This window comes from Bufo gargarizans, chromosome 3 (assembly GCF_014858855.1).
Source record: "Bufo gargarizans isolate SCDJY-AF-19 chromosome 3, ASM1485885v1, whole genome shotgun sequence".
NCBI classification, from domain to species: Eukaryota; Metazoa; Chordata; class Amphibia; order Anura; family Bufonidae; genus Bufo; species Bufo gargarizans.
In genome coordinates, this window is record NC_058082.1 from 52,780,837 (window position 1) to 52,805,412 (window position 24,576).

Below are 24,576 nucleotides of genomic sequence, written 5' to 3' on the forward strand. Positions count from 1 at the left end.
ATGCTGAGAAAAATTCAGTCGGCTCTTCACCCGAACTCTTGCAGTCGTGACCTTACAGAAGGTAGCACCACTCACAATGGCAGCCTTTCCCCAGTTCGCCTGGTCCGAAGCACCTCTATGTATGTAGTTGGAGAAGGGAAGCAAACTCTTGCTGAGTCTTTAAAAAAATATAAAAGCACCACGAATATTGAGATGTCAGGATGCTGTTACTACAAAGACGAGGACTCTGCATGGTTGTTTGCCAAGACACAGGACTTCCTCCAGTATCTCCAGGATCTGTTAGCACTCAGGAAAAAATATCTGGCTAGCATTCATAATTTGAGGTGCATGACTGGAACATCTGACTATTTACCAATATCAACCAAGTCAACCAAAGCTGAGAAAAAGTCATCACAAGAGACAAGAGATGTAAAGGTAAGAGAAAACAGAGTCCTTGAAATATCCTCTTCTGACAAGTTGTTAAAGGGGTTGTCTCACTTCAGCAGGTGGCATTTATCATGTAGAGAAGGTGAATATAAGGCACTTACTAATGTATTTTGATTAGGGGCCAATTGGGAATTTAAAGTGGCCTTGGACAAAACATAGAAGTGACCCCATGCTGTGGTCAAAGCCAAACTGGTAGGAGGTGTGGCCAAGCCAAGTAGGCAGGGTTTCAATTTATAGACATTTTTTCTATTTATAAACTATGTTCCTAGTTCGCTTCTCCCAGAGACTGCAATGGTAAATCATAGGGTGTTTGGCACCCGGGGGTGGGTCCTTTCTCTGGCACCCCCCCCCCCCCCCCAATACTTAAAAAAAAAAATTGTACCCCCTCACAGTAGTTTTGCCCTCATTGTACAACCTCCACAGTAGTTTTGTCCATTTATGTGCTGCCTCACAGTAGTTATGCCCATATTGTGGCCTCATGTTAGTTCTGCCCACAGTGTGCCCCCTCACAGCATTTATGTCTTCACTGTACAACTTTCACAGTAGTTATGCCCACATTGTGCCCCTTAAAGTACTTATCCTCTAATTGCGCCCCTTCATGATAAATATACCCTCTCTGTGCCCCTTTCACAGTAGTAATGCCCTATCTGTGCCCCCTTCACAGTTGTAATGTCTTCTTTGTGCCACTTCAAAATTGATATGCCCTCACTCTGCCCCTATAACAGTAGAAATGCCCTCTGTACACCTTCAAAGTAGTACTGCTCATTGTGCCCCATAACAATTATGCCCACCCCATTCACAAGAGTAATGCTCTCTCTGTCCGCTTCACAGTAGTAATGCCCTCTGTGCCCCTTTTATAGTAGTAATGCCCATTGTGCCCCCTTCATAATAGTAATGCCCATTGTGCTTCCTTCACAGTAGTAATGCCCATTGTGCCCCCTCCATAGTAATAATGCCCATTGTGTCCTATTCATAGCCATTCATAGTAGTAATGCCCTCTGTGCCCCCTCCATAGTAGTAATGCCCATTGTGCCTTCTTCAGAGCAGTAAAGCCTTCTGTGCCCCCTCTGTGTTAAAGAAAAGAAAAATACAGTAACTTCTCACCTTGTCCCATTCCTGACGCTCACATCCAGCTCTCCACCTGCAGACACTGCTGGCCTGTGCTGCAGAGCGATCTGTGTCTGCAGGGAGAAGTCTGCCTGCTTCACCATTCAGTGTGGGAGAGACAGAGCGCGGGGAGCTGAGCGGTCAGTGAGTGACAGAGCTGCAACTCCCGGCGCTCCAGCTGTATTGATGGAAGAGCTCATTGCTTCTGGGCTCTGGCACCCCCCCGACAGCGAGCACCCGGGGTGGATGGACACCCCCCCCCCCACTTAGCATGCCACTGCATCACAGTAGCAGGCCTCAGAGTCATCATCAGGCCGAGTGCTGCCATAGCAACTGAACGGCTCCCTCGATCTCAGCACAGGGGATCCATTCAGGTCTGGGAAGTGCAGAGCTCGAGGGGAAAGATGCCTTAGATGCTGTGTTCACAATTGACCACAGCATGTTAGGGGTTCAATGTCCATGATCAGCGTTATCGCAGATCACAGACAATGTCTCTGGGTGTCTGCTGTGCCAGCTTCTTAATGGGCACCATGTTTAAAGTCCCAACTTCCACTGTACATATATGGTGGAGGTCGGGAAGGGGTTAAAATAAAAGTAATTTTCCCATATAACTAGGGCCTTTGGCATTATAATAGTGCTTGAGAACACCCCTGTGTATTTAGGAAAACTTCATTCCCCTTCTATACAAATTGACACTGCCAGGTCTTGAACCCAGGATCTTCTGTATGGGAGGCAAAAACTTCACCAGCTGAGCCAAAGGCGTGACTGTGATGAATGAAAGGAATTTCCCTAACTAAAAACCTTCAGTAGTATTCATGTACAACGCACTGGTATCTACAGATTTATCTCTATATACCAGGACATTGGGATAACAACAAAAGTTATATACGGTGCTGCCCATAAGTATTCATACCCCTGGCAAATTTTGACTTAAAGTTACTTTTATTCAACCAGCACGTGGTCGGAAGCCAAAAGTGACACCTATGCTGGCCAGGAGGATAGTTAGAGAGGTGAAAAAGAATCCAAGGATCACCACCAAGGCCATCCTGGTGAATCTGGGCTCTGCTGGTGGCAATGTCTCAAGGCAGACAATCCAACAGACACTGCACAATGCAGACCAAGGAGGACGCCACTTCTCCAGATAAGGCACACAAAAGCTCGCTTGGCCTTTGCAAAAGCTCATCTGGACAAAGAAGAAGACTTCTGGTCTTCTGTGTTATGGTCAGATGAAACACAAATGTAATTGTTTGGTCACAATGATGTTTCCTTTATTTGGCGTAAAAAAGGAGAAGCCTTCAACCCAAAGAAGGCTTCACTGTCAAATATGGTGGTGGGAACCTAATGCGTTGGGGGTGTTTTTCAGCCAATTGACCAGGGAACCTAATCACAGTAAACGGCACCATGAAAAAAGAGCAATACATGAGGATTCTCAACGACAACATCAGGCAGTCTGCAGAGAAACTTGGCCTTGGGCACCAGTGGACATTTCGGCATGACAATGACCCAAAACACACAGCAAAAGTGAAGAAATGGTTAGCAGACAACAACATTAACGTTTTGGAGTGGCCCAGTCAGAGTCCAGACTTGAATCCAATTGAGAATCTGTGGAGGGAGCTAAAGATCAGGGTGATGGCAAGAAGACCCTCCAACCTGAAAGATTTGGAGCTCATTGCTAAAGATGAATGGGCAAAAATACCTGTGGAGACATGCAAAAAGCTGGTCTGCAATTATAAAAAGCGTTTGATTGCTGTAATAGCCAATAAAGGCTTTTCTATTGATTATTGAGAAGGGTATGAATAATTTTGGACTGGACACTTTTTGCTCAAATGTAAATAAAAGCTGAGTAATGTTTTTTCCCCACAATAATGCCTCTTGTACATCGTCTTATTATCTTTTGGGAGACACCTATGTCATTTCCCGTCAAAAAATTACTTGCTGGTTGAATAAAAGTAACTTTAAGTCAAAATTTGCCAGGGGTATGAATAATTATGGGCAGCACTGTATACACATTTGCAGTTGTATCAGCAGCACGTACAGTACAGACCAAAAGTTTGGACACACCTTCTCATTCAAAGAGTTTTCTTTATTTTCATGACTATGAAAATTGTAGATTCACACTGAAGGCATCAAAACTATGAATTAACACATGTGGAATTATATACATAACAAAAAAGTGTGAAACAACTGAAAATATGTCATATTCTAGGTTCTTCAAAGTAGCCACCTTTTTCTTTGATTACTGCTTTGCACACTCTTGGCATTATCTTGATGAGCTTAAAGAGGTAGTCACCTGAAATGGTCTTCCAACAGTCTTGAAGGAGTTCCCAGAGATGCTTAGCACTTGTTGGCCCTTTTGCCTTCACTCTGCGGTCCAGCTCACCCCAAACCATCTCGATTGGGTTCAGGTCCGGTGACTGTGGAGGCCAGGTCATCTGGCGCAGCACCCCATCACTCTCCTTCATGGTCAAATAGCCCTTACACAGCCTGGAGGTGTGTTTGGGGTCATTGTCCTGTTGAAAAATAAATGATGGTCCAACTAAACGCAAACCGGATGGAATAGCATGCCGCTGTAAGATGCTGTGGTAGCCATGCTGGTTCAGTATGCCTTCAATTTTGAATAAATCCCCAACAGTGTCACCAGCAAAGCACCCCCACACCATCACACCTCCTCCTCCATGCTTCACGGTGGGAACCAGGCATGTAGAGTCCATCCGTTCACCTTTTCTGCGTCGCACAAAGACACCGTGGTTGGAACCAAAGATCTCAAATTTGGACTCATCAGACCAAAGCAAAGATTTCCACTGGTCTAATGTCCATTCCTTGTGTTCTTTAGCCCAAACAAGTCTCTTCTGCTTGTTGCCTGTCCTTAGCAGTGGTTTCCTAGCAGATATTCTACCATGAAGGCCTGATTCACACAGTCTCCTCTTAACAGTTGTTCTAGAGATGTGTCTGCTGCTAGAACTCTGTGTGGCATTGACCTGGTCTCTAATCTGAGCTGCTGTTAACCTGCGATTTCTGAGGCTGGTGACTCGGATGAACTTATCCTCCGCAGCAGAGGTGACTCTTGGTCTTCCTTTCCTGGGGCAGTCCGCATGTGAGCCAGTTTCTTTGTAGCGCTTGATGGTTTTTGTGACTGCACTTGGGGACACTTTCAAAGTTTTCCCAATTTTTTGGACTGACTGACCTTAATTTCTTAAAGTAATGATGGCCACTTGTTTTTCTTTACTTAGCTGCTTTTTTTTTGCCATAATACAAATTCTATTCAGTAGGACTATCAGCTGTGTATCCACCTGACTTCTCCACAACGCAACTGATGGTCCCAACCCCATTTATAAGGCAAGAAATCCCACTTATTAAACCTGACAGTGTGAATCTACAATTTTCATAGTGATGAAAATAAAGAAAACTCTTTGAATGAGAAGGTGTGTCCAAACTTTTGGTCTGTACTGTATCTGATGAAGGAAGTTACGTATGGTGAGCTGGCTCGTGGGTATATAAGGTGTGGTGAGCTGACTTGGTGGATATATAAGACGCACACATATTCCTTGTCGCTGTCGAGGGTAAAAGGAGCGATTTATCAAAGTTGCAAAAAGGGCTGATTATTGGCTTTCAGGCCAAGGGTGGCAGTGTTTCTGAAACTGCACAGTTTATGAACTGTTCTCGTGCTGCTGTGGTTAAAGTGTATTGTGAGTGGACAAATGGCCCAATTGCCAATAAGCGACATGGAAACTGCAAAGCACCACATGTCATTGATGTGAGAGGTAATCGTCAGCTGTGAAGGTGCGCAAGAGTGGAGCGACCCGCTTCAGTGGAGCAGCTCACCGTCAAAATGAACCAGGGGGCTACCAGACGTGTATAAAACAACCATTCAGTGAACCCTACTGCATATGGGGCTCCAAAACAGACAGATGGTCACTGCATCGCGGCTAAACAAGTTGCATTGGCATTGGCTTCACTTTTCGCTGCAGTATCGGAATTAGACCTCCGTTGATTGGCATAGGGTTGCCTTCTCCGATGAGTTGCGTTTTCTGCTTCATTGAACAGATGGACATTGGAGTGTCAGGCGGGAAATATCAGAGAACAAACACCCTGTGACAATTGCTGGAAGAACACAAGTTGGTAGTGGCAGCATTATGGTATGGGGAATTTATTTCATGGCATCCTCTGGGCCCCAGGGTTGCCAACCGTCCAGAAATTTCTGGACAGTCCGTAAAAATAGGAGACTTTTTTCCTGTGTCCGTCAAAAAAATTTGATGTGTCTGTGATTTTTTTGGTACTTGACAGGATTATTTTGGTGGTAATTATCATCATTTCACAATTCTCAGTAAATGCTGATGATGAGTTCTTATCAGTACACTGAGCTATAGAACTGTATTACTTATAATTCTTGCCATTCATTATGGTTTTCCAATTTGTCCGTAAAAAATGTTGGCTGTCTGTGATTTTGGGATAAATTGTCCAGAAGAAAGAAAAATTCTGGTTGGCAACCCTACTGGGCCCACTCATCCATGTGGAAGGCACTCATAACCAATTTGGGTATGAATCCATTGCTGCAGATCACATACACTCATACATGCTGATTGTCATCCCTGGGGCGGATGGGATCTTCCAGCAAGAAAATGCAACATGTCATTCGGCTAGAAAAGTCCAATATTGGCTTGAAGAACACGACTAACCTCCAAGTACTACGCTGGCCCCCTAATTCCCTAGACTTGAACCCAATTGAACATCTGTGGGACCACCTCAATCGCCATGTTTGCTCTATGGATCCTCCACCACGAGCCCCCCAGCAGCTGTGGGATGCACTGCAGTCAGCCTGGCTCCAGATACCTGTGACAACCTACCAGGACTACTGTATATTAAGTCTCCCCCAGCCCCTCCAGCTGCTGTCCGTGCTGCACACGGTGGTTACTTTGGACATTAACTGGTCATAATTACAGGGAGTGCAGAATTATTAGGCAAATTAGTATTTTGACCACATTATCCTCTTTATGCATGTTGTCTTACTCCAAGCTGTATAGGCTCGAAAGCCTACTACCAATTAAGCATATTAGGTGATGTGCATCTCTGTAATGAGAAGGGGTGTGGTCTAATGACATCAACACCCTATATCAGGTGTGCATAATTATTAGGCAACTTCCTTTCCTTTGGCAAAATGGGTCAAAAGAAGGACTTGACAGGCTCAGAAAAGTCAAAAATAGTGAGATATCTTGCAGAGGGATGCAGCACTCTTAAAATTGCAAAGCTTCTGAAGCGTGATCATCGAACAATCAAGCGTTTCATTCAAAATAGTCAACAGGGTCGCAAGAAGCGTGTGGAAAAACCAAGGCGCAAAATAACTGCCCATGAACTGAGAAAAGTCAAGCGTGCAGCTGCCAAGATGCCACTTGCCACCAGTTTGGCCATATTTCAGAGCTGCAACATCACTGGAGTGCCCAAAAGCACAAGGTGTGCAATACTCAGAGACATGGCCAAGGTAAGAAAGGCTGAAAGACGACCACCACTGAACAAGACACACAAGCTGAAACGTCAAGACTGGGCCAAGAAATATCTCAAGACTGATTTTTCTAAGGTTTTATGGACTGATGAAATGAGAGTGAGTCTTGATGGGCCAGATGGATGGGCCCGTGGCTGGATTGGTAAAGGGCAGAGAGCTCCAGTCCGACTCAGACGCCAGCAAGGTGGAGGTGGAGTACTGGTTTGGGCTGGTATCATCAAAAATGAGCTTGTGGGGCCTTTTTGGGTTGAGGATGGAGTCAAGCTCAACTCCCAGTCCTACTGCCAGTTTCTGGAAGACACCTTCTTCAAGCAGTGGTACAGGAAGAAGTCTGCATCCTTCAAGAAAAACATGATTTTCATGCAGGACAATGCTCCATCACACGCGTCCAAGTACTCCACAACGTGGCTGGCAAGAAAGGGTATAAAAGAAGAAAATCTAATGACATGGCCTCCTTGTTCACCTGATCTGAACCCCATTGAGAACCTGTGGTCCATCATCAAATGTGAGATTTACAAGGAGGGAAAACAGTACACCTCTCTGAACAGTGTCTGGGAGGCTGTGGTTGCTGCTGCACGCAATGTTGATGGTGAACAGATCAAAACACTGACAGAATCCATGGATGGCAGGCTTTTGAGTGTCCTTGCAAAGAAAGGTGGCTATATTGGTCACTGATTTGTTTTTGTTTTGTTTTTGAATGTCAGAAATGTATATTTGTGAATGTTGAGATGTTATATTGGTTTCACTGGTAAAAATAAATAATTGAAATGGGTACATATTTGTTTTTTGTTAAGTTGCCTAATAATTATGCACAGTAATAGTCACCTGCACACACAGATATCCCCCTAAAATAGCTAAAACTAAAAACAAACTAAAAACGACTTCCAAAAATATTCAGCTTTGATATTAATGAGTTTTTTGGGTTCATTGAGAACATGGTTGTTGTTCAATAATAAAATTAATCCTCAAAAATACAACTTGCCTAATAATTCTGCACTCCCTGTAGAGATGAGCGAATTTAATATTTTGAAATTTGTTCACACTTCCTTTGTTGGTAAAAGATGAATTGCGTTATGGATTCCGTTACCACGGACCATAACGCGATTCTATAACGGAATGCAAAGGCATTCCATTATTCATTCCGTCATAATAGAAGTCTATGGGCTGCAAAATGGATCCGTCCCGTTTCCGTTATGCAGGGGAGACTTTATATATGAAAATAGCAATATATAAAGTCAGACAGGGAACTCCTAGCCAGGGGCGTTGCTAGGGGCCCAAGTCCCAATAATTATTGCCCAGTTCTCTAAGTTGAACCCCTGCACACCGCATTTTGCTGTACTTGCTATACAGCAGCACATACCTGTCACATCCAGGGCCTCCCAGGTGACATCTCCGATGTAGATCTTCTCTGTCATCATCTTCTCCATTCGGTCCAAACACTTTTTTCAGCCGCGCCTAGTCTGTTCAGAGTGTGACACACAGACATATTAGCTTCCTCACACTTCACTCATCGTCCCCCAACCTGGAGTGCCCACAGTGTTATCCTGCTGCTCGCTCTGCTCCCCAATACCAAATACTATCCTGAATAAAAATTTGTGCCCCCATAGTAATAGTGCTCTTCATAGTCCCACCAATAGTAATTCCCTCCTAGAATGCTCTCATTAGTAATACTGCCGCCTACAGTGCCCCCAACTGTGATAATGGTCCCCAAGAATGCCCCCAATAGTAATACTGCCCATTACAGTGCACCAAACAGTGATAACGCTACCCAAGAGTGCCTCCATTAGTTGAAGAGCCCCCCAGTATTAATAATGCCCTCACAGAGCCCCCAGTAAATATAAGGCCCTCTGTTGTTCCCCCAGTGGTAATAAAGCTCTCTACAGGCCCCTCAGTAGTAATAAGGCCCCCCAGAATGCTCTTAGTAGAAATAAGGCAGATCTATAAGTCCCTCCTATAGAGCCCCCGTTAATAATAAGAATGCCTATAATGTCCCCTAGATTTAGAATACCTCTACAGTGCCCCCAGTACTTATACTGCCCTCTACTGTTATAATGCTCACCCTAAAGTGCCACCAGTATTTATAATGCCCCCTGCAGTGCCCCCTGTAGTTATATTCCTCCCTCCACCATACAGTCCCATGTAAATAACATCACACCATCTCTCCATCCCCCTCTAATATACAGTCCCATTTAAATAACATCTGCAGTGTCCTGAAACACACTGCTTAATGTTGTGATTGTGTTTCATGTAAACTGTCCTTGTAAAGATGTTCTCATAAAGTTGCATGGGGACGGGGAGGTTCTAACAAGCCTCCCAGGGCTAACTCCGTCCTACACTAAGTGTGTGCACAGTGCAGAAGGAAGAAGGTCGGTGTGTGATGCCCAAGGACAACCTGCACCTCAGCTTCCATCTTGGAGGGTTACAAAACCTCCATAGTTAATTCTATGTACCAGCCCATAGTAGGGAAAAGATCACAGTATCTCCAGACAACTCAGAGAGGTAATGAAGATAATGACAAAGGAAGGTAACTGTTGTGTATGTGACTCCAGCCTCCTTTGCATTAGGTGGAGAGATCTCAAGCTATCAGCTACCCACCATATTTAAAGACAAAAGGATCATTTGTCTGAATATAGTATTCCTATAAAAGGAAACTAAAGTAGGATTATACAGTACAATAAAAACAGCATTAACCTCCAATTTGGAGCATTAAAGGGGTTGTCCAAGTTATATTTATTGATGACCTATCCTCAGGATAGGTCATCAATATCAGATCGGCTGGGATCTGACATCCGACACCCCCGCCGATCAGCTGTTTGAAGAGAAGGCGCGCGCCATATGCCAGCGCTGCCTCCTCTTCACTGTTTACCTTCTAGCCATTGCATCTGCAGCGGTGAGCAGGTGTAATTACACCCAAGCCGTCCCATTCATTTCAATAGTACGGATCGCTGTATAGAAGCGATCCGTACCATTGAAATAATGGGACGGCTTGGGTTTAATTACACCTGCTCACCGCTGCAGATGCAACGGCTAGAAGGTAAACAGTGAAGAGGAGGTAGCGCTGGCATATGGCGCGCGCCTTCTCTTCAAACAGCTGATCGCGGGGGTGTCGGACCCCAGCCGATCTGATATTGATGACCTATCCTGAGGATAGGTCATCAATAAATATAACTTGGACAACCCCTTTAAGAGAGAGAAAGACTGATTGTCATAAAGGACTATTCCCCCATGCAACTTCTGAGAACTAATGGGAATCATTGTAAAAGCTGCTCTGATGTAAATGACTTTTCATACATTGATAACCTGTGGATCAGCTCCAGTAAAATACCAGGAGTTATTTAAAATTCTAGTCTCTTTATTCCACATCATCTTAACTACTACTCTCAACATTCACACCTAACGGTGCTGGCGTCACGAACCAGGGGCCCAGCCACAAGCACCCTAAACATCACCACCATCAAGGGCACCTCAACCAACATCTGGCTGGTGTTCCCTGCAACAGAGAGTGCCCCGGAAGATCTTGTGCTGTCTTCCCATCCACTGCACTGCCGACCCCAAGGGACAACAAAACCGTGAGTACTACTATCCACGGCACCTCACGCCCGAAATAATCCTTAAGGAGCCCTGGCATGCTGCACATCCCTCTCTATCTACAGCCCCCTCCAAAATACAATCCCATGTAAATAGCATCAACTCCTCCCCAGCCGCCTTCAACATACAGTCCCAAGTAAATAATATCACCCCCCAGCCACCTCCAACATGCAATCCCATGTAAACATCACCCCCTCTACATTCAATCCCATGTAAATAACATCATTCCCCCCCACCAGCCACCTTTCATATACAGTCCAATGTAAATAACATCGCCCCGCAACCTTCAGTCTTATGTAAATAACATCACTCCCTCAGACCCCTGTAACATACAGTCCAAAGCAAATGACATCACTGCCTCCTCCAGCCCCCTCCAACATTCAGTACCATGTAAATAACATAGAAGAGAATATAGAAGGACCGTTTCCCCTGTGTGTGAACTGTTTTTCGGAGAGGGATCGCAACTCACCAGATAAGGTTGGGCAGCACAATGCTGGGAAGCGTATGTGGAATGACTTGTGCGGTATCGAAGCAGCTACCTTCTGTCGCGGGCATCCAGAATAGGTCCCGATGATAAGTAAGTTTAGGGAAAAAAATGGCAGTACTACCGGGGCGCTAAGATTTAACCACACTTTATTTTAGTATAAAACTAGACATACACAAAGTGATCAGGTCTTAGTTTAGCTACGCGTTTCATCAAAACTCCGTCAGCTTCTTCAGACTGACCCAAAGGAGTCAGAGTTTACACAAAAAAACTGGAAATGACATCATTAGATTGACATGAAGAATTAAAAGCTGAATGAAACATTGTGCAAATATATGATATAAATACAAATAAAATTGATAATATATATATATATATATATATATATATATATATATATATATATAGATAGATAGATAAAAATTTGACTTAAAAGTGCAGCAATACACTGTTTTAGTAACAAATTCTAATTAAATAATAGACCATTAAATAAATTTATAAAAAATCAAGATGGTTGACATAAAATAATTATTTATAATAGAAAGCTCTGTTAAAATAATTATTTATTCTTATATAGTAAGTGCTTGTGGTAGGAAGCCTGAATACTACTTATTTAGTATGTTCTATGACCTTCAGCTACCAGGGTCTGCAGGCAAAATATTCAGTGGGATTCTTTATTTACTACAAACCGGATTCCAAAAAAGTTGGGACACTATACAAATCGTGAATAAAAACCGAATGCAATGATGTGGAGGTGCCAACTTCTAATATTTTATTCAGAATAGAACATAAATCACGGAACAAAAGTTTAAACTGAGAAAATGTACCATTTTAAGGGAAAAATATGTTAAATCAGAATTTCATGGTGTCAACAAATCCCCAAAAAGTTGGGACAAGGCCATTTTCACCACTGTGTGGCGTCTCCCCTTCTTCTTACAACACTCAGATGTCTGGGGACCGAGGAGACCAGTTTCTCAAGTTTAGAAATAGGAATGCTCTCCCATTCTTGTCTAATACAGGCCTCTAACTGTTCAATCGTCTTGGGCCTTCTTTGTTGCACCTTCCTCTTTATGATGCGCCAAATGTTCTCTATAGGTGAAAGATCTGGACTGCAGAGTGGCCATTTCAGTACCCGGATCCTTCTCCTACGCAGCCATGATGTTGTGATTGATGCAGAATGTGGTCTGGCATTATCTTGTTGAAAAATGCAGGGTCTTCCCTGAAAGAGATGATGTCTGGATGGGAGCATATGTTGTTCTAGAACCTGAATATATTTTTCTGCATCGATGGTGCCTTTCCAGACATGTAAGCTGCCCATGCCACACGCACTCATGCAACCCCATACCATCAGAGATGCAGGCTTCTAAACTGAGCGTCGATAACAACTTGGGTTGTCCTTGTCCTCTTTGGTCCGGATGACATGGCGTCCCAGATTTCCAAAAAGAACTTTAAATCGTGACTCGTCTGACCATAGAACAGTCTTCCATTTTGCCACACTCCATTTTAAATGATCCCTGGCCCAGTGAAAACGCCTGAGCTTGTGGATCTTGCTTAGAAATGGCTTCTTCTTTGCACTGTAGAGTTTCAGCTGGCAACGGCGGATGGCACGGTGGATTGTGTTCACTGACAATGGTTTCTGGAAGTATTCCTGAGCCCATTCTGTGATTTCCTTTACAGTAGCATTCCTGTTTGTGGTGCAGTGTCGTTTAAGGGCCCGGAGATCACGGGCATCCAGTATGGTTTTACAGCCTTGACCCTTACGCACAGAGATTTTTCCAGATTCTCTGAATCTTCGGATGATGTTATGCACAGTTGATGATGATAGATGCAAAGTCTTTGCAATTTTTCGCTGGGTAACACCTTTCTGATATTGCTCCACTATCTTTCTGCGCAACATTGTGGGAATTGGTGATCCTCTACCCATCTTGGCTTCTGAGAGACACTGCCACTCTGAGAAGCTCTTTTTATACCCAATCATGTTGCCAATTGACCTAATTAGTGTAAATTGGTCTTCCAGCTCTTCGTTATGCTCAAATTTACTTTTTCCAGCCTCTTATTGCTACTTGTCCCAACTTTTGGGGGATTTGTTGACACCGTGAAAATTTGAATAAACGTATTTTTCCTTTAAAATGATACATTTAATCGGATTAAACGTTTGATCTGTCATCTACGTTCTATTACAAATAAAATATTGACATTTGCCATCTCCACATCATTGCATTCAGTTTTTATTCACAATTTGTTTAGTGTCCCAACTTTTTGGGAATCCGGTTTGTAATTGTTGGAATCTATTTTTAGTGTTTGGAGGAATCCAGTTGATGATGGTGAGTTTTAGAACAGATATATCACGATTGTGCTGTGTGTCAAAATGTCTAGAGACGCTATGGTGTTGTTTTCAGTTACTTATATTGCTTCTATGGTTTTTTTAATCTGGTTCTCTTACACTAAGTTGTTCGTCCTACATATTGCAGGGACACTCCAAAAGATAGATAACAAAAGATGAGCCGCAGTCCAAGTGTGTTTTTATTTTAAAATTTTCCCCTGTGATAGATGAAGTAAAATCTGATTGTCCAGGGGAGATGTTCCTGCAGCATAAACATTTTATGTGTTCACATCAGTAATTTACGATGGTATCCTGAGAATTTGTGGGCATGCTTACCGGTAGTTTTTTTGTGCTCGGTGCCAAGATGTTTTTTAAGGTTATGTCTCTTCTGTATGTGATATTTGGTTTCTTTGGTAATATTTTTTTCAGAATGGGGTAATTCAGTAGAGTGTTCTAGTTTTTTGTGAAGATATTTTTTATTTCATTATAGGCAGTGTTATAGGTGGTAATAAAATTATATATATTTGAATTATATTTTGTTTTTATTGATTAATTTTTTATTCCCTGTTAGACAGTCATTTTGAGTCAGGAGATAAGTTTTTATATGCTGTGGATAAAATTTCTGATGGGTATTTTTTTCTCTTTAAATCTTTTTTGTAGGATTTTAGCTTGTATTGTGAAATCTTTAGATGTGGTACAATTTTTCCTTTTTTCTGGTGGTATTGTCCGTATGGGATATTCTTCAGCCATTTGTGGCAATGGCTGCTTTGGAAGTGTAAATAACTATTTGTGTCAACTTTAAAGTGTGTTCTGGACCCAATTGTGTTATTGTCGGACCAAAATAGTGTGACATCTAGGAACACAATTTCATCTCTAGAAAAATTTGGGCAAAAATAGATGCCCCAGGAGTTGCTATTCAATTCCTCTACAAAGTCAAGCGCATCTTTTTTGTGTGCCTTTCCAAATGATTAACAAATCATCTATGTACCTTTTATAATACACAATTAACGGGGAAAAAGTCGGCCTGAAGAAGTGCATGTGGGAGACTCCCAAAATGTATGGAGGAAGGTGCTCTGGTCTGATGAGACTAAAATTTAACTTTTCAGCCATCAAAGAAAACGCTATGTCTGGCACAAACCCAACCCATCACATCACCCAAAGAACACCATCCCCACAGTGAGACATGGTGGTGGCAGCATCATGCTGTGGGGAGGTTTTTCAGCAGCTGGGACTGGGAAACTGGTCAGAGTTGAGGGAAAGATGGACGGTGGTAAATACAGGAATATTCTTGAGCAAAACCTGTACCACTCTGTGCGTGATTTGAGGCTAGGACGGAGGTTCACCTTCCAGCAGGACAATGACCCCAAACACACTGTTAAAGCTACACTTGAGTGGTTTAAGGGGAAACATGTAAATGTGTTGGAATGGCCGAGTCAAAGCCCAGATCTCAATCCAATAGAAAATCTGTGGTCAGACTTAAAGATTGCTGTTCACAAGCGCAAACCATCCAACTTGAAGGAGCTGGAGTTTTGCAAGGAGGAATGGGCCAAAATCCTAGTGGTAAGATGTGGCAAGCTCATAGAGACTTATCCAAAGCGACTTGGAGCTGTGATTGCTGGCTCTACAAAGTATTGACTTTAGGGGGGTGAATAGTTATGCACATTGACTTTTTCTGTTATTTTGTCCTATTTGTTGTTTGCTTCACAATAAAAAAACATACAAACAAACAAACAAACATCTTCTAAGTTGTGGACATGTTCTGTAAATTAAATGATGAAAATCCTCAAACATTCCATGTTAATTCCAGGTTGTGAGGCACCAAAATACTAAAAAAAGTCAAGGGGGTGAATACTTTTGCAAGAGACTGTATAACATCAGTCTGTATAAACAGGGAAAGACATAGAGATAGGATGAGGAGAAGCAATGGGGCCCCCTTCTGGAGCAGGTGAACACTACCACACCCTTTACCACCTGAGACAGGACGACTCAATTCTTGTTTACTACCAACTTATTTTCATAACCAAGAGGCTTTCTTGTAGGACCTGCAGAGAGGGAATCCCTACACAGGTTCTCACACCCTATTAAATAAAATATGGGATTCTTTATCCAGGGACGCCATATCAACTACATGTATGCCCTTGTGTCTAAGCATTGACTCTGTAGTCTCATTACTACAGGTCCTTCTAAAAAAATTTGCATATTGTGATAAAGTTCATTATTTTCTGTAATGTACTGATAAACATTAGACTTTCATATATTTTAGATTCATTACACACCAACTGAAGTAGTTCAAGCCTTTTATTGTTTTAATATTGATGATTTTGGCATTCAGCTCATGAAAACCCAAAATCCCTATCTCAAAAAATTAGCATATCATGAAAAGGTTCTCTAAACGAGCTATTAACCTAATCATCTGAATCAACTAATTAACTCTAAACACCTGCAAAAGATTCCTGAGGCTTTTAAAAACTCCCAGCCTGGTTCATTACTCAAAACCGCAATCATGGGTAAGACTGCCGACCTGACTGCTGTCCAGAAGGCCATCATTGACACCCTCAAGCAAGAGGGTAAGACAGAAAGAAATTTCTGAACAAATAGGCTGTTCCCAGAGTGCTGTATCAAGGCACCTCAGTGGGAAGTCTGTGGGAAGGAAAAAGTGTGGCAGAAAACGCTGCACAACGAGAAGAGGTGACCAGACCCTGAGGAAGATTGTGGAGAAGGACCGATTCCAGACCTTGGGGGACCTGCGGAAGCAGTGGACTGAGTCTGGAGTAGAAACATCCAGAGCCACCGTGTACAGGCGTGTGCAGGAAATGGGCTACAGGTGCCGCATTCCCCAGGTCAAGCCACTTTTGAACCAGAAACAGCGGCAGAAGCGCCTGACCTGGGCTACAGAGAAGCAGCACTGGACTGTTGCTCAGTGGTCCAAAGTACTTTTTTCGGATGAAAGCAAATTTTGCATGTTATTCGGAAATCAAGGTGCCAGAGTCTGGAGGAAGACTGGGGAGAGGGAAATGCCAAAATGCCTGAAGTCCAGTGTCAAGTACCCACAGTCAGTGATGGTCTGGGGTGCCATGTCAGCTGCTGGTGTTGGTCCACTGTGTTTTATCAAGGGCAGGGTCAATGCAGCTAGCTATCAGGAGATTTTGGAGCACTTCATGCTTCCATCTGCTGAAAAGCTTTATGGAGATGAAGATTTCATTTTTCAGCACGACCTGGCACCTGCTCACAGTGCCAAAACCACTGGTAAATGGTTTACTGACCATGGTATTACTGTGCTCAATTGGCCTGCCAACTCTCCTGACCTGAACCCCATAGAGAATCTGTGGGATATTGGGAAGAGAAAGTTGAGAGACGCAAGACCCAACACTCTGGATGAGCTTAAGGCCGCTATCGAAGCATCCTGGGCCTCCATAACCCCTCAGCAGTGCCACAGGCTGATTGCCTCCATGCCACGCCGCATTGAAGCAGTCATTTCTGCAAAAGGATTCCTGACCAAGTATTGAGTGCATAACTGAACATCATTATTTGAAGGTTGACTTTTTTTTGTATTAAAAACACTTTTCTTGTATTGGTCGGATGAAATATGCTAATTTTTTTAGATAGGAATTTTGGGTTTTCATGAGCTGTATGCCAACATCATCAATATTAAAACAATAAAAGGCTTGAACTACTTCAGTTGGTGTGTAATGAATCCAAAATATATGAAAGTCTAATGTTTATCAATACATTACAGAAAATAATGAACTTTATCACAATATGCAATTTTTTTTAGAAGGACCTGTATAGGCAATGTTGCATGTGTGTTTCGTATGATATGGGGTACTTCCACACGAATATTTGTATTATTGTACACACCTTGGAAAAACCTACTATATACTGCTGAAACATAGGATAAATTAAAGGTACATTTGATATTTCCGGACTCATTGGTTCAAATTATGTCACCAGTTGTAGAAACATTATAGCAGCTGGAAGGAAGTATGAAGTGCTGCACTGTGGAGACTTCTGGTCTTCTGGCCGGTTGTCACTTTCTGGAAAACTCATTTAGAAGCATTTATGACCGGCTGTTCTTTGTGTTTATACAGGTTTTAAAGGATAATGAAAAGCAGAATCCCAACTCCGATATCATGGATGCTATAGCTTATTTTGATTCAGTAATTGCAGAACTGGACACGGAGAGGAGAATAAGGACAGCACCAAGCAACTTCAAGCATGCGGATGTTGACTTTGATGGTTTGTTTTTAGCTTATATTAATACTAATTCAGTAAAAGTGAAATGTTTCTAGTTTGAGTCTTATAGCAATATAACAAAATAATAGCAAAGACAGGTGCACTCTGTGGTCTTACTAAACCCTCAAACTGATTTTAAAATTGAGAGATTAGCCAACATGTCCTACGGTGTAAGGTTTCTCAAGTAGCCCGGGACCTAACACTCTCCTACCTGCGCCATATGGGCAATACCAGGAGCCAGTGGGCAAATTACAGGAGCATGAGGCCGACTCACAAACAACTCACCAGTTACCTCCAGCATGTAGCCATGCTTGCAATGGGAGGAGGGAGGAGTCTGCGAGTCCCACTCAAGACTGGCTGATAAGTGCAGGATCTGCTCCCCTGTATATATATGCACAACTGCATGTAGGTTTGAAAACTCCCTGCTTGTTTAATACCACGCCATTCTTTTCAGTTTGTATTTATAGAGATGCCTGGAGGTGTATAAACTCCAATTTAAATAAGCCTGTTTTCCCATCTACAGGCCACATTTAGGTGCACCTGTGAGGCCTGGGCCATATCAGCCAGTCTTGAGTGGGACTCGCAGACTCCTCCCTCCTCCCATTGCTAGCATGGCTACATGCTGGAGGTAACTGGTGAGTTGTTTGTGAGTCGGCCTCATGCTCCTGTAATTTGCCCACTGGCTCCTGGTATTGCCCATACGGCTCAGGTAGGAGTGTTAGGTCCCGGGCTACTTGAGAAACCTTGGCGCGGTGCCTGGGCTTAGACATGTTCTACACCGTAGGACATGTTGGCTAATCTCTCAATTTTAAAATCAGTTTGAGGGTTTAGTAAGACTGCAGAGTGCACCTGTCTTTGCTATTGTTTTGTTATATTGCTATATTGATTATCACATCCACATAATTACTATCTTTTGCAGGATGTCTATTGTGGTACTTGTGGTTCGCTGCGGGCATTCTCCACTGTATGCATTTTTGCTGGGGATCGTCATTAGCAACGGGCCACAAGTGCAGGATTTGCTCCCCTGTATATATATATATATATATATATATATATATGCACAACTGCATGTGGGTTTGAGCACTTCCTGCTTGTTTAATACCACGCCATTCTTTTCAGTTTGTAGTTTGAGTCTTAAAAGGGATCGTCCCACTTCACCAGGTTTGGGAGGCTTGCCACCTACATCTTAAAATATCAATTTTCTTTTCTATTTTTTTAAATTTTTCAAGTGAACGGAGCATAGCCCCGCCCAGGCCAGTTGATACTAGTCGTGACGTCATTGGGCCAGCGGTAAACAGTGAGAAGGCCGTGGCGCTGCTGGAGCGCCGCTGCCTTCTCAAACAGCTGATCGGCGGGGTCCCGGGTGGATAGAGGATAGATCGTCAGTTTAAAAAAACTGCAGAACCCCTTTATTAATGCAGTCTGAGATAGGGAATTGTCACTGTTTATATGCTTTTTTCTCTTCTTTGTCATATGCAAAGCAGTATCTCCCAAGGAAGAGAACGTCTTGTTAGCGACAACTTGTAAAAATGGCTCCCTATAAGTCAAAATCTGACTTTTTAACAAGCTTTCGAATATGAAAAGAGAAAATGCCAAGTCAAATATCCAATCGTAGACAGTTTTTTTGAGGTGCTTGCCCCTTGTCAGTATGGCGTATGATTCTGGCTGGCTCAGTGCGATGTCCTGAATGCGGCTTAGGCAGGGTGATGTATCTCCTTAAAGATACCAGTCCTATATGGAGATACCTCTTGGCATATTCCTTTCTCATGGAGCTTTGCCAATAGGTCTCCATACAATGGAGTCTCTTCTTTGTCGTGAGCCCAAGTACAGTACAGTCCAATACAGAGTTTGCTAGGGACTATTTACAGGGATGGCCAGACATGAAGTCCTTAGGAAGCAGTTAGGTCTTCAAATCAGATTTCTTAAAGGGGTTGTATCATCTGAGACATTGGTGGCATATTGCTAGGATATGCCACCAATGTCAGATAGGTGCGGGTCCCACCTCTGGGACCTGCATTTATCTCCAGAATGGGAACTCCGAAGTGAGTGGAGAGCAGCCATGCATGTGAAGCTGCCTCCATTCAATTCTATGGGACTGCTGAAAAAAGCTGAAAGCTGGCTGAGCTATCTCCTGCAGTCCCATAGAATTGAATGGAGCAGTGGCCACACTTGTGCAGTGCACTCCCCATTCATTTCTATAGGACTAATTTTTGGGGGCCCACTTTAGAGACAGGTGTGGGTCACAGAGGTGGGATTCGCACCTTTTTGACGTTGATGGCATATCCTAGCGATAAGCCACCAAAGTCCTAGATGAAACAACCCTTTTACGGTGGCCACATTCAATAGCTGTCAGCTAAACAACTGTTCTGCCAACAGCTGTATCTGCCGAATCCCTCCCAACTCTCCAATATACATACATGTTCGGTTCGCCGAAAACACGTATGTTTATTCAATAGGGAAAGAGCCGGTGCCAGACACTTTGGCGGTGCCTCACCTCCTGGGAAAACTAAAGGATCAGGCAAAAATATTCACTTTGTCTGGTCCTTCTCTCCCCCAACATTATTTGTCAGGGGAGAGTCAGGAGCGCCCCATACACAGCGTGTTCAGCCAACAATACATTCATTTGTGTGGGGACCTTTAGGTCTTATACTTTTTTTTAAATTAAAATATTTTATTGTGTATACTCTTGATAAAAAATATACTACCGTTCTACGTATTTCTGGGGTTACAGAGACCTGTGTGTAGTCAGACCTTGCAGTCATATATCAGTCCTGTTGACCCCTCTACTTTTGCTTGTTGGCTGGCATGAAGAAGGGGCAGATGAAAGAGAGCAACACATTTCGGCAGGGTTGGATGGAGATTTTCAATGCTAAGCTGCAGATATTAAGGCAAATCTGAACCCACTGTTATAGCCATAGCTCTGTGTAGGGGCGCATACAGAAAACAACAGAACATTATTAATCCAGATAACAAAGTTTCTTCATTTTTCAATTTAGATGCACTAAAAAATCCTAGCATCACCTGCCGGCACTCATTTGCCAGTCATGCGGCTTCTAAAATAGAGAGGCAATTTGACAGAATGTTACGGTAATTACTATAATTTTGAGGGCAGAGACAGCAATTGGACATTTGGGATCATTAAACAATTGATTTTCTCGTAGCGTTGTGAAATTTGTTTCTTAAATTGATTTAGATACGGACAGTAATTATAAACTGCATCTACCAGTGTGATCAAGGGCAATGCTACTTCATGCACACGACAATGTCCGTTTTGAAGTCAGCAAACTGTGGATCCGCAAAATACGGATACTGTTTCTGTTGCATCCGCATTTTTTGCAGACCCATTAACCTTAATGCGACGGTAGTCTGCATTTTGTGGGCAAGTATAGAGCATGTTCTATCTTATTGCGGAACGGACATACGGATGAGGAAAGCATGCAGATCTTGCAAAAAGACAGGATATGTCTGCAAAATGCAGACCATGCACCCAGTGAAGTGGGTCTGCAAAAAAAACAAAAAGCAGACAGCACATGGACTGAATCCGTATTTTGGTGATCCACGTTTTGCGGACCCACAAAACAGACATAGGCTACTTTCACACCTGCGTTAGGTGCGGATCCGTCTGGTATCTGCACAGACGGATCCGCACCTATAATGCAAACGCTTGTATCCGTTCAGAACGGATCCATTTGCATTATTCTTTTAAAAAAACGTCTAAGTCAAAACAGATCCATCCTGACTTACATTGAAAGTCAATGGAGGACGGATCCGTTTTCAATTGCACCATATTGTGTCAGTGAAAACAGATCCGTCCCCATTGAATTACATTGGATCCGTTTGGCTCTGCATCGCCAGGCGGACACCAAAACGCTGCAAGCATCCAGAGCGGAATGGAGGCGGAACGGAGCCAAACTGATGCATTCTGAACGGATCCTTATCCATTCAGAATGCACTGGGGCTAAACTGATCCGTTTGAACCGTTTGTGAGATCCTTGAAACGGATCTCACAAACGGAATTCAAAACGCCAGTACAAAAGTAGCCATAGTTGTATGCATGAGGCCTTAGAGGGCATTCACATGACTGTAAGAGGGCATTCACATGACTGTATCCGTTTTGTAATCCGCAAATCGCAGATCTGCAAAATACGGATGCGGTCCATGTGCATCCTGCCCTTTTCGCGGGCCCCATTGTAACAATGCCTATTCTTATCAGACAAGAATAGTACGTGTTCTATCTTTTTGCAGGGCCGCAGAACGGACATACAGATGTTTGAAATGAATGGGTCCGCATCCAATCTGCCAAAAAAAAGTGGATCAGATGCGGACCAAAAATATGGTCGTGTGAATGGGGCCATATTGAGATCATCAGGTCAAAACTGTGTGATTTATGAAGATTATAACCTTACGTTGCCCTACTTGTTTCCATCAATACAGTTGGAAGAAAAAGTATGTGAACCCTTTGGAATGATATGGATTTCTGCACAAATTCGTCATAAAATGTGATCTGATCTTCATCTAAGTCGCAACAATAGACAATCACAGTCTGCTTAAACTAATAACACAAAGAATTAAATGTTACCATGTTTTTATTGAACACACCATGTAAACATCCACAGTGCAGGTGGAAAAAGTATGTGAACCCTTGGATTTAATAACTGGTTGAACCTCCTTTGGCAGCAATAACTTCAACCAAACGTTTCCTGTAGTTGCAGATCAGACAACGGTCAGGAGTAATTCTTGACCATTCCTCTTTACAGAACTGTTTCAGTTCAGCAATATTCTTGGGATGTCTGATGTGAATCGCTTTCTTGAGGTCATGCCACAGCATCTCAATCGGGTTGAGGTCAGTACTCTGACTGGGCCACTCCAGAAGGCGTATTTTCTTCTGTTTAAGCCATTCTGTTGTTGATTTACTTCTATGCTTTAAGTCGTTGTCCTGTTGCAACACCCATCTTCTGTTGAGCTTCAGCTGGTGGACAGATGGCCTTAAGTTCTCCTGCTAAATGTCTTGAAAAACTTGGGAATTCATTTTTCCTTCGATGATAGTAATCCATCCAGGCCCTGATGCAGCAAAGCAGCCCCAAACCATGATGCCCCCACCACCATACTTCACAGCTGGGATGAGGTTTTGATGTTGGTGTGCTGTGCCTCTTTTTCTCCACACAGTGTTGTGTGTTTCTTTGAAACAACTCAACTTTGGTTTCATCTGTCCACAGAATATTTTGCCAGTGCTGCTGTGGAACATCCAGGTACTCTTGTGCAAACTGTAAACGTGCAGTAATGTTTTTTTGGGACAGCAGTGGCTTCCTCTGTGGTATCCTCCCATGAAATCTATTCTTGTTTAGTGTTTTACGTATCATAGATTCGCTAACAGGGATGTTAAGATATGCCAGAGACTTCTGTAAGTCTTTAGATGACACTCTAGGATTCTTCTTCACCTCATTGAGCAGTCTGCGCTGTGCTCTTGCAGTCATCTTTACAGGACGGCCACCCCTAGGGAGAGTAGCAGCAGTGCTGAACTTTCTCCATTTATAGACAATTTGTCTTACCGTAGACTGATGAACAGCAAGGCTTTTGGAGATACTTTTATAACCCTTTCCAGCTTTATGCAAGTCAACAATTCTTAATTGTAGGTCTTCTGAGAGCTCTTTTGTGCGAGGCATCATTCACATCAGGCAATGCTTCTTGTGAAAAACAAACCCAGAACTGGTGTGTGTTTTTTATAGGGCAGAGCAGCTGTAACCAACACCTCCAATCTCATGTCATTGATTGGACTCCATTTGGCTGACACCTCACTCCAATTAGCTCTTGGAGATGGCATTAGTCTAGAGGTTCACATACTTTTTCCACCTGCACTGTAAATGTTTACATGGTGTGTTCAATAAAAACATGGTTACATTTAATTAGTTGTGTGTTATAAGTTTAAGCAGACTGTGATTGTCTATTGTTGTGACTTAGATGAAGATCAGATCACATTTTATGACCAATTTGTGCAGAAATCCATATCATTCCAAAGGGTTCACATACTTTTTCTTGCAGCTGTACATACAGATCTGTGCTGTTATTTAGCCTAGTAGTGTTTAGTAAGTTGTTTAATCATTGCTTCCTTCTACTTCATTCATGTTCTCCTTCTCCTCAGTGGCCACCAGTAGCAGAGAACATAGTTTACATTCAAACTGGATTTTGCGGGCCCCGAGGAGAAGTACAGAGGAAGTCTTAAGAACATCCATATACAGCCAGTCTTGGAGAAGTAGCATGGGGAACACAAGTTTTAAGAGGATAGAGAGATATCCAATCTACCTGCCGAAAGCTGTGGAAGGAGCATTTAACACACTGAAATTTAAACCTCGGCCAAAAGTAAAGTAATGGCTAGCTGAGAACTTCGTATCTTGGTGCTAATGGCCTACTAAGACCTCGACCCTTCTCCCTTTGCGCCAGAATTCTCTAAGAAAAAAGTTGCAAATTTTGCAACTTGTTATGATTTTTATGCTGCTCTTGTCAATTTTGAAAAGTGGTTGGAAAGAGGACGTGGTTACCTATCTTAATTAGGTGCATGCCAGATTTATCAACTGTGACTTACTAAAAAATCAAAAGCAAGGCAGACTTACTCTAGTAGGTGTTCTGTATAAAGATGCGCCAAATTTATCAAACAATGTGTGACATTTAGTAACATGGTTTGTAGGGCCGAAAAAACTAATCCTATTGTCCTGTAAATCCAAACCACTTCCTGTGTGTCAAGCCTAGAACTAGGAAGTGGAGACCAGAGCAGTTCTGGAACGGCAAGATCAGGCGATACTTGAGGGTGAGTATTATGAATTTTTATTTTAAACCCATTCCATACCTGTTCAACAAAATATTCCCCTGGAAAACCCCTATGATATGCCCTATAACGGCGCAACTGTAAATCCAGTTTCAGAC

General features: G+C 42.9%; 1 protein-coding gene across 1 annotated transcript; it reads left to right on the top strand.

Moving 5' to 3' along the window:
- On the top strand, nucleotides 1-24,024 carry C3H13orf42 (chromosome 3 C13orf42 homolog). The gene is made up of 3 exons (XM_044285428.1): nucleotides 1-414; nucleotides 17,514-17,661; nucleotides 23,798-24,024. The coding sequence occupies exons 1-3, from the start codon at nucleotides 1-3 to the stop codon at nucleotides 24,022-24,024; spliced, it is 789 nt and encodes a 262-aa protein (XP_044141363.1).
- Nucleotides 24,025-24,576: the final 552 nt, after the last annotated feature.

Excerpts from the sequence above, each read along its gene's own strand:
- C3H13orf42 (XM_044285428.1), top strand. The coding sequence starts at position 1 with ATGCTGAGAAAAATTCAGTCGGCTCTTCACCCGAACTCTTGCAGTCGT. Across the intron at positions 415-17,513 it reads AAGAGACAAGAGATGTAAAG|GTTTTAAAGGATAATGAAAA; the intron begins GTAAGAGAAAAC and ends GTGTTTATACAG. Across the intron at positions 17,662-23,797 it reads TGCGGATGTTGACTTTGATG|TGGCCACCAGTAGCAGAGAA; the intron begins GTTTGTTTTTAG and ends CCTTCTCCTCAG.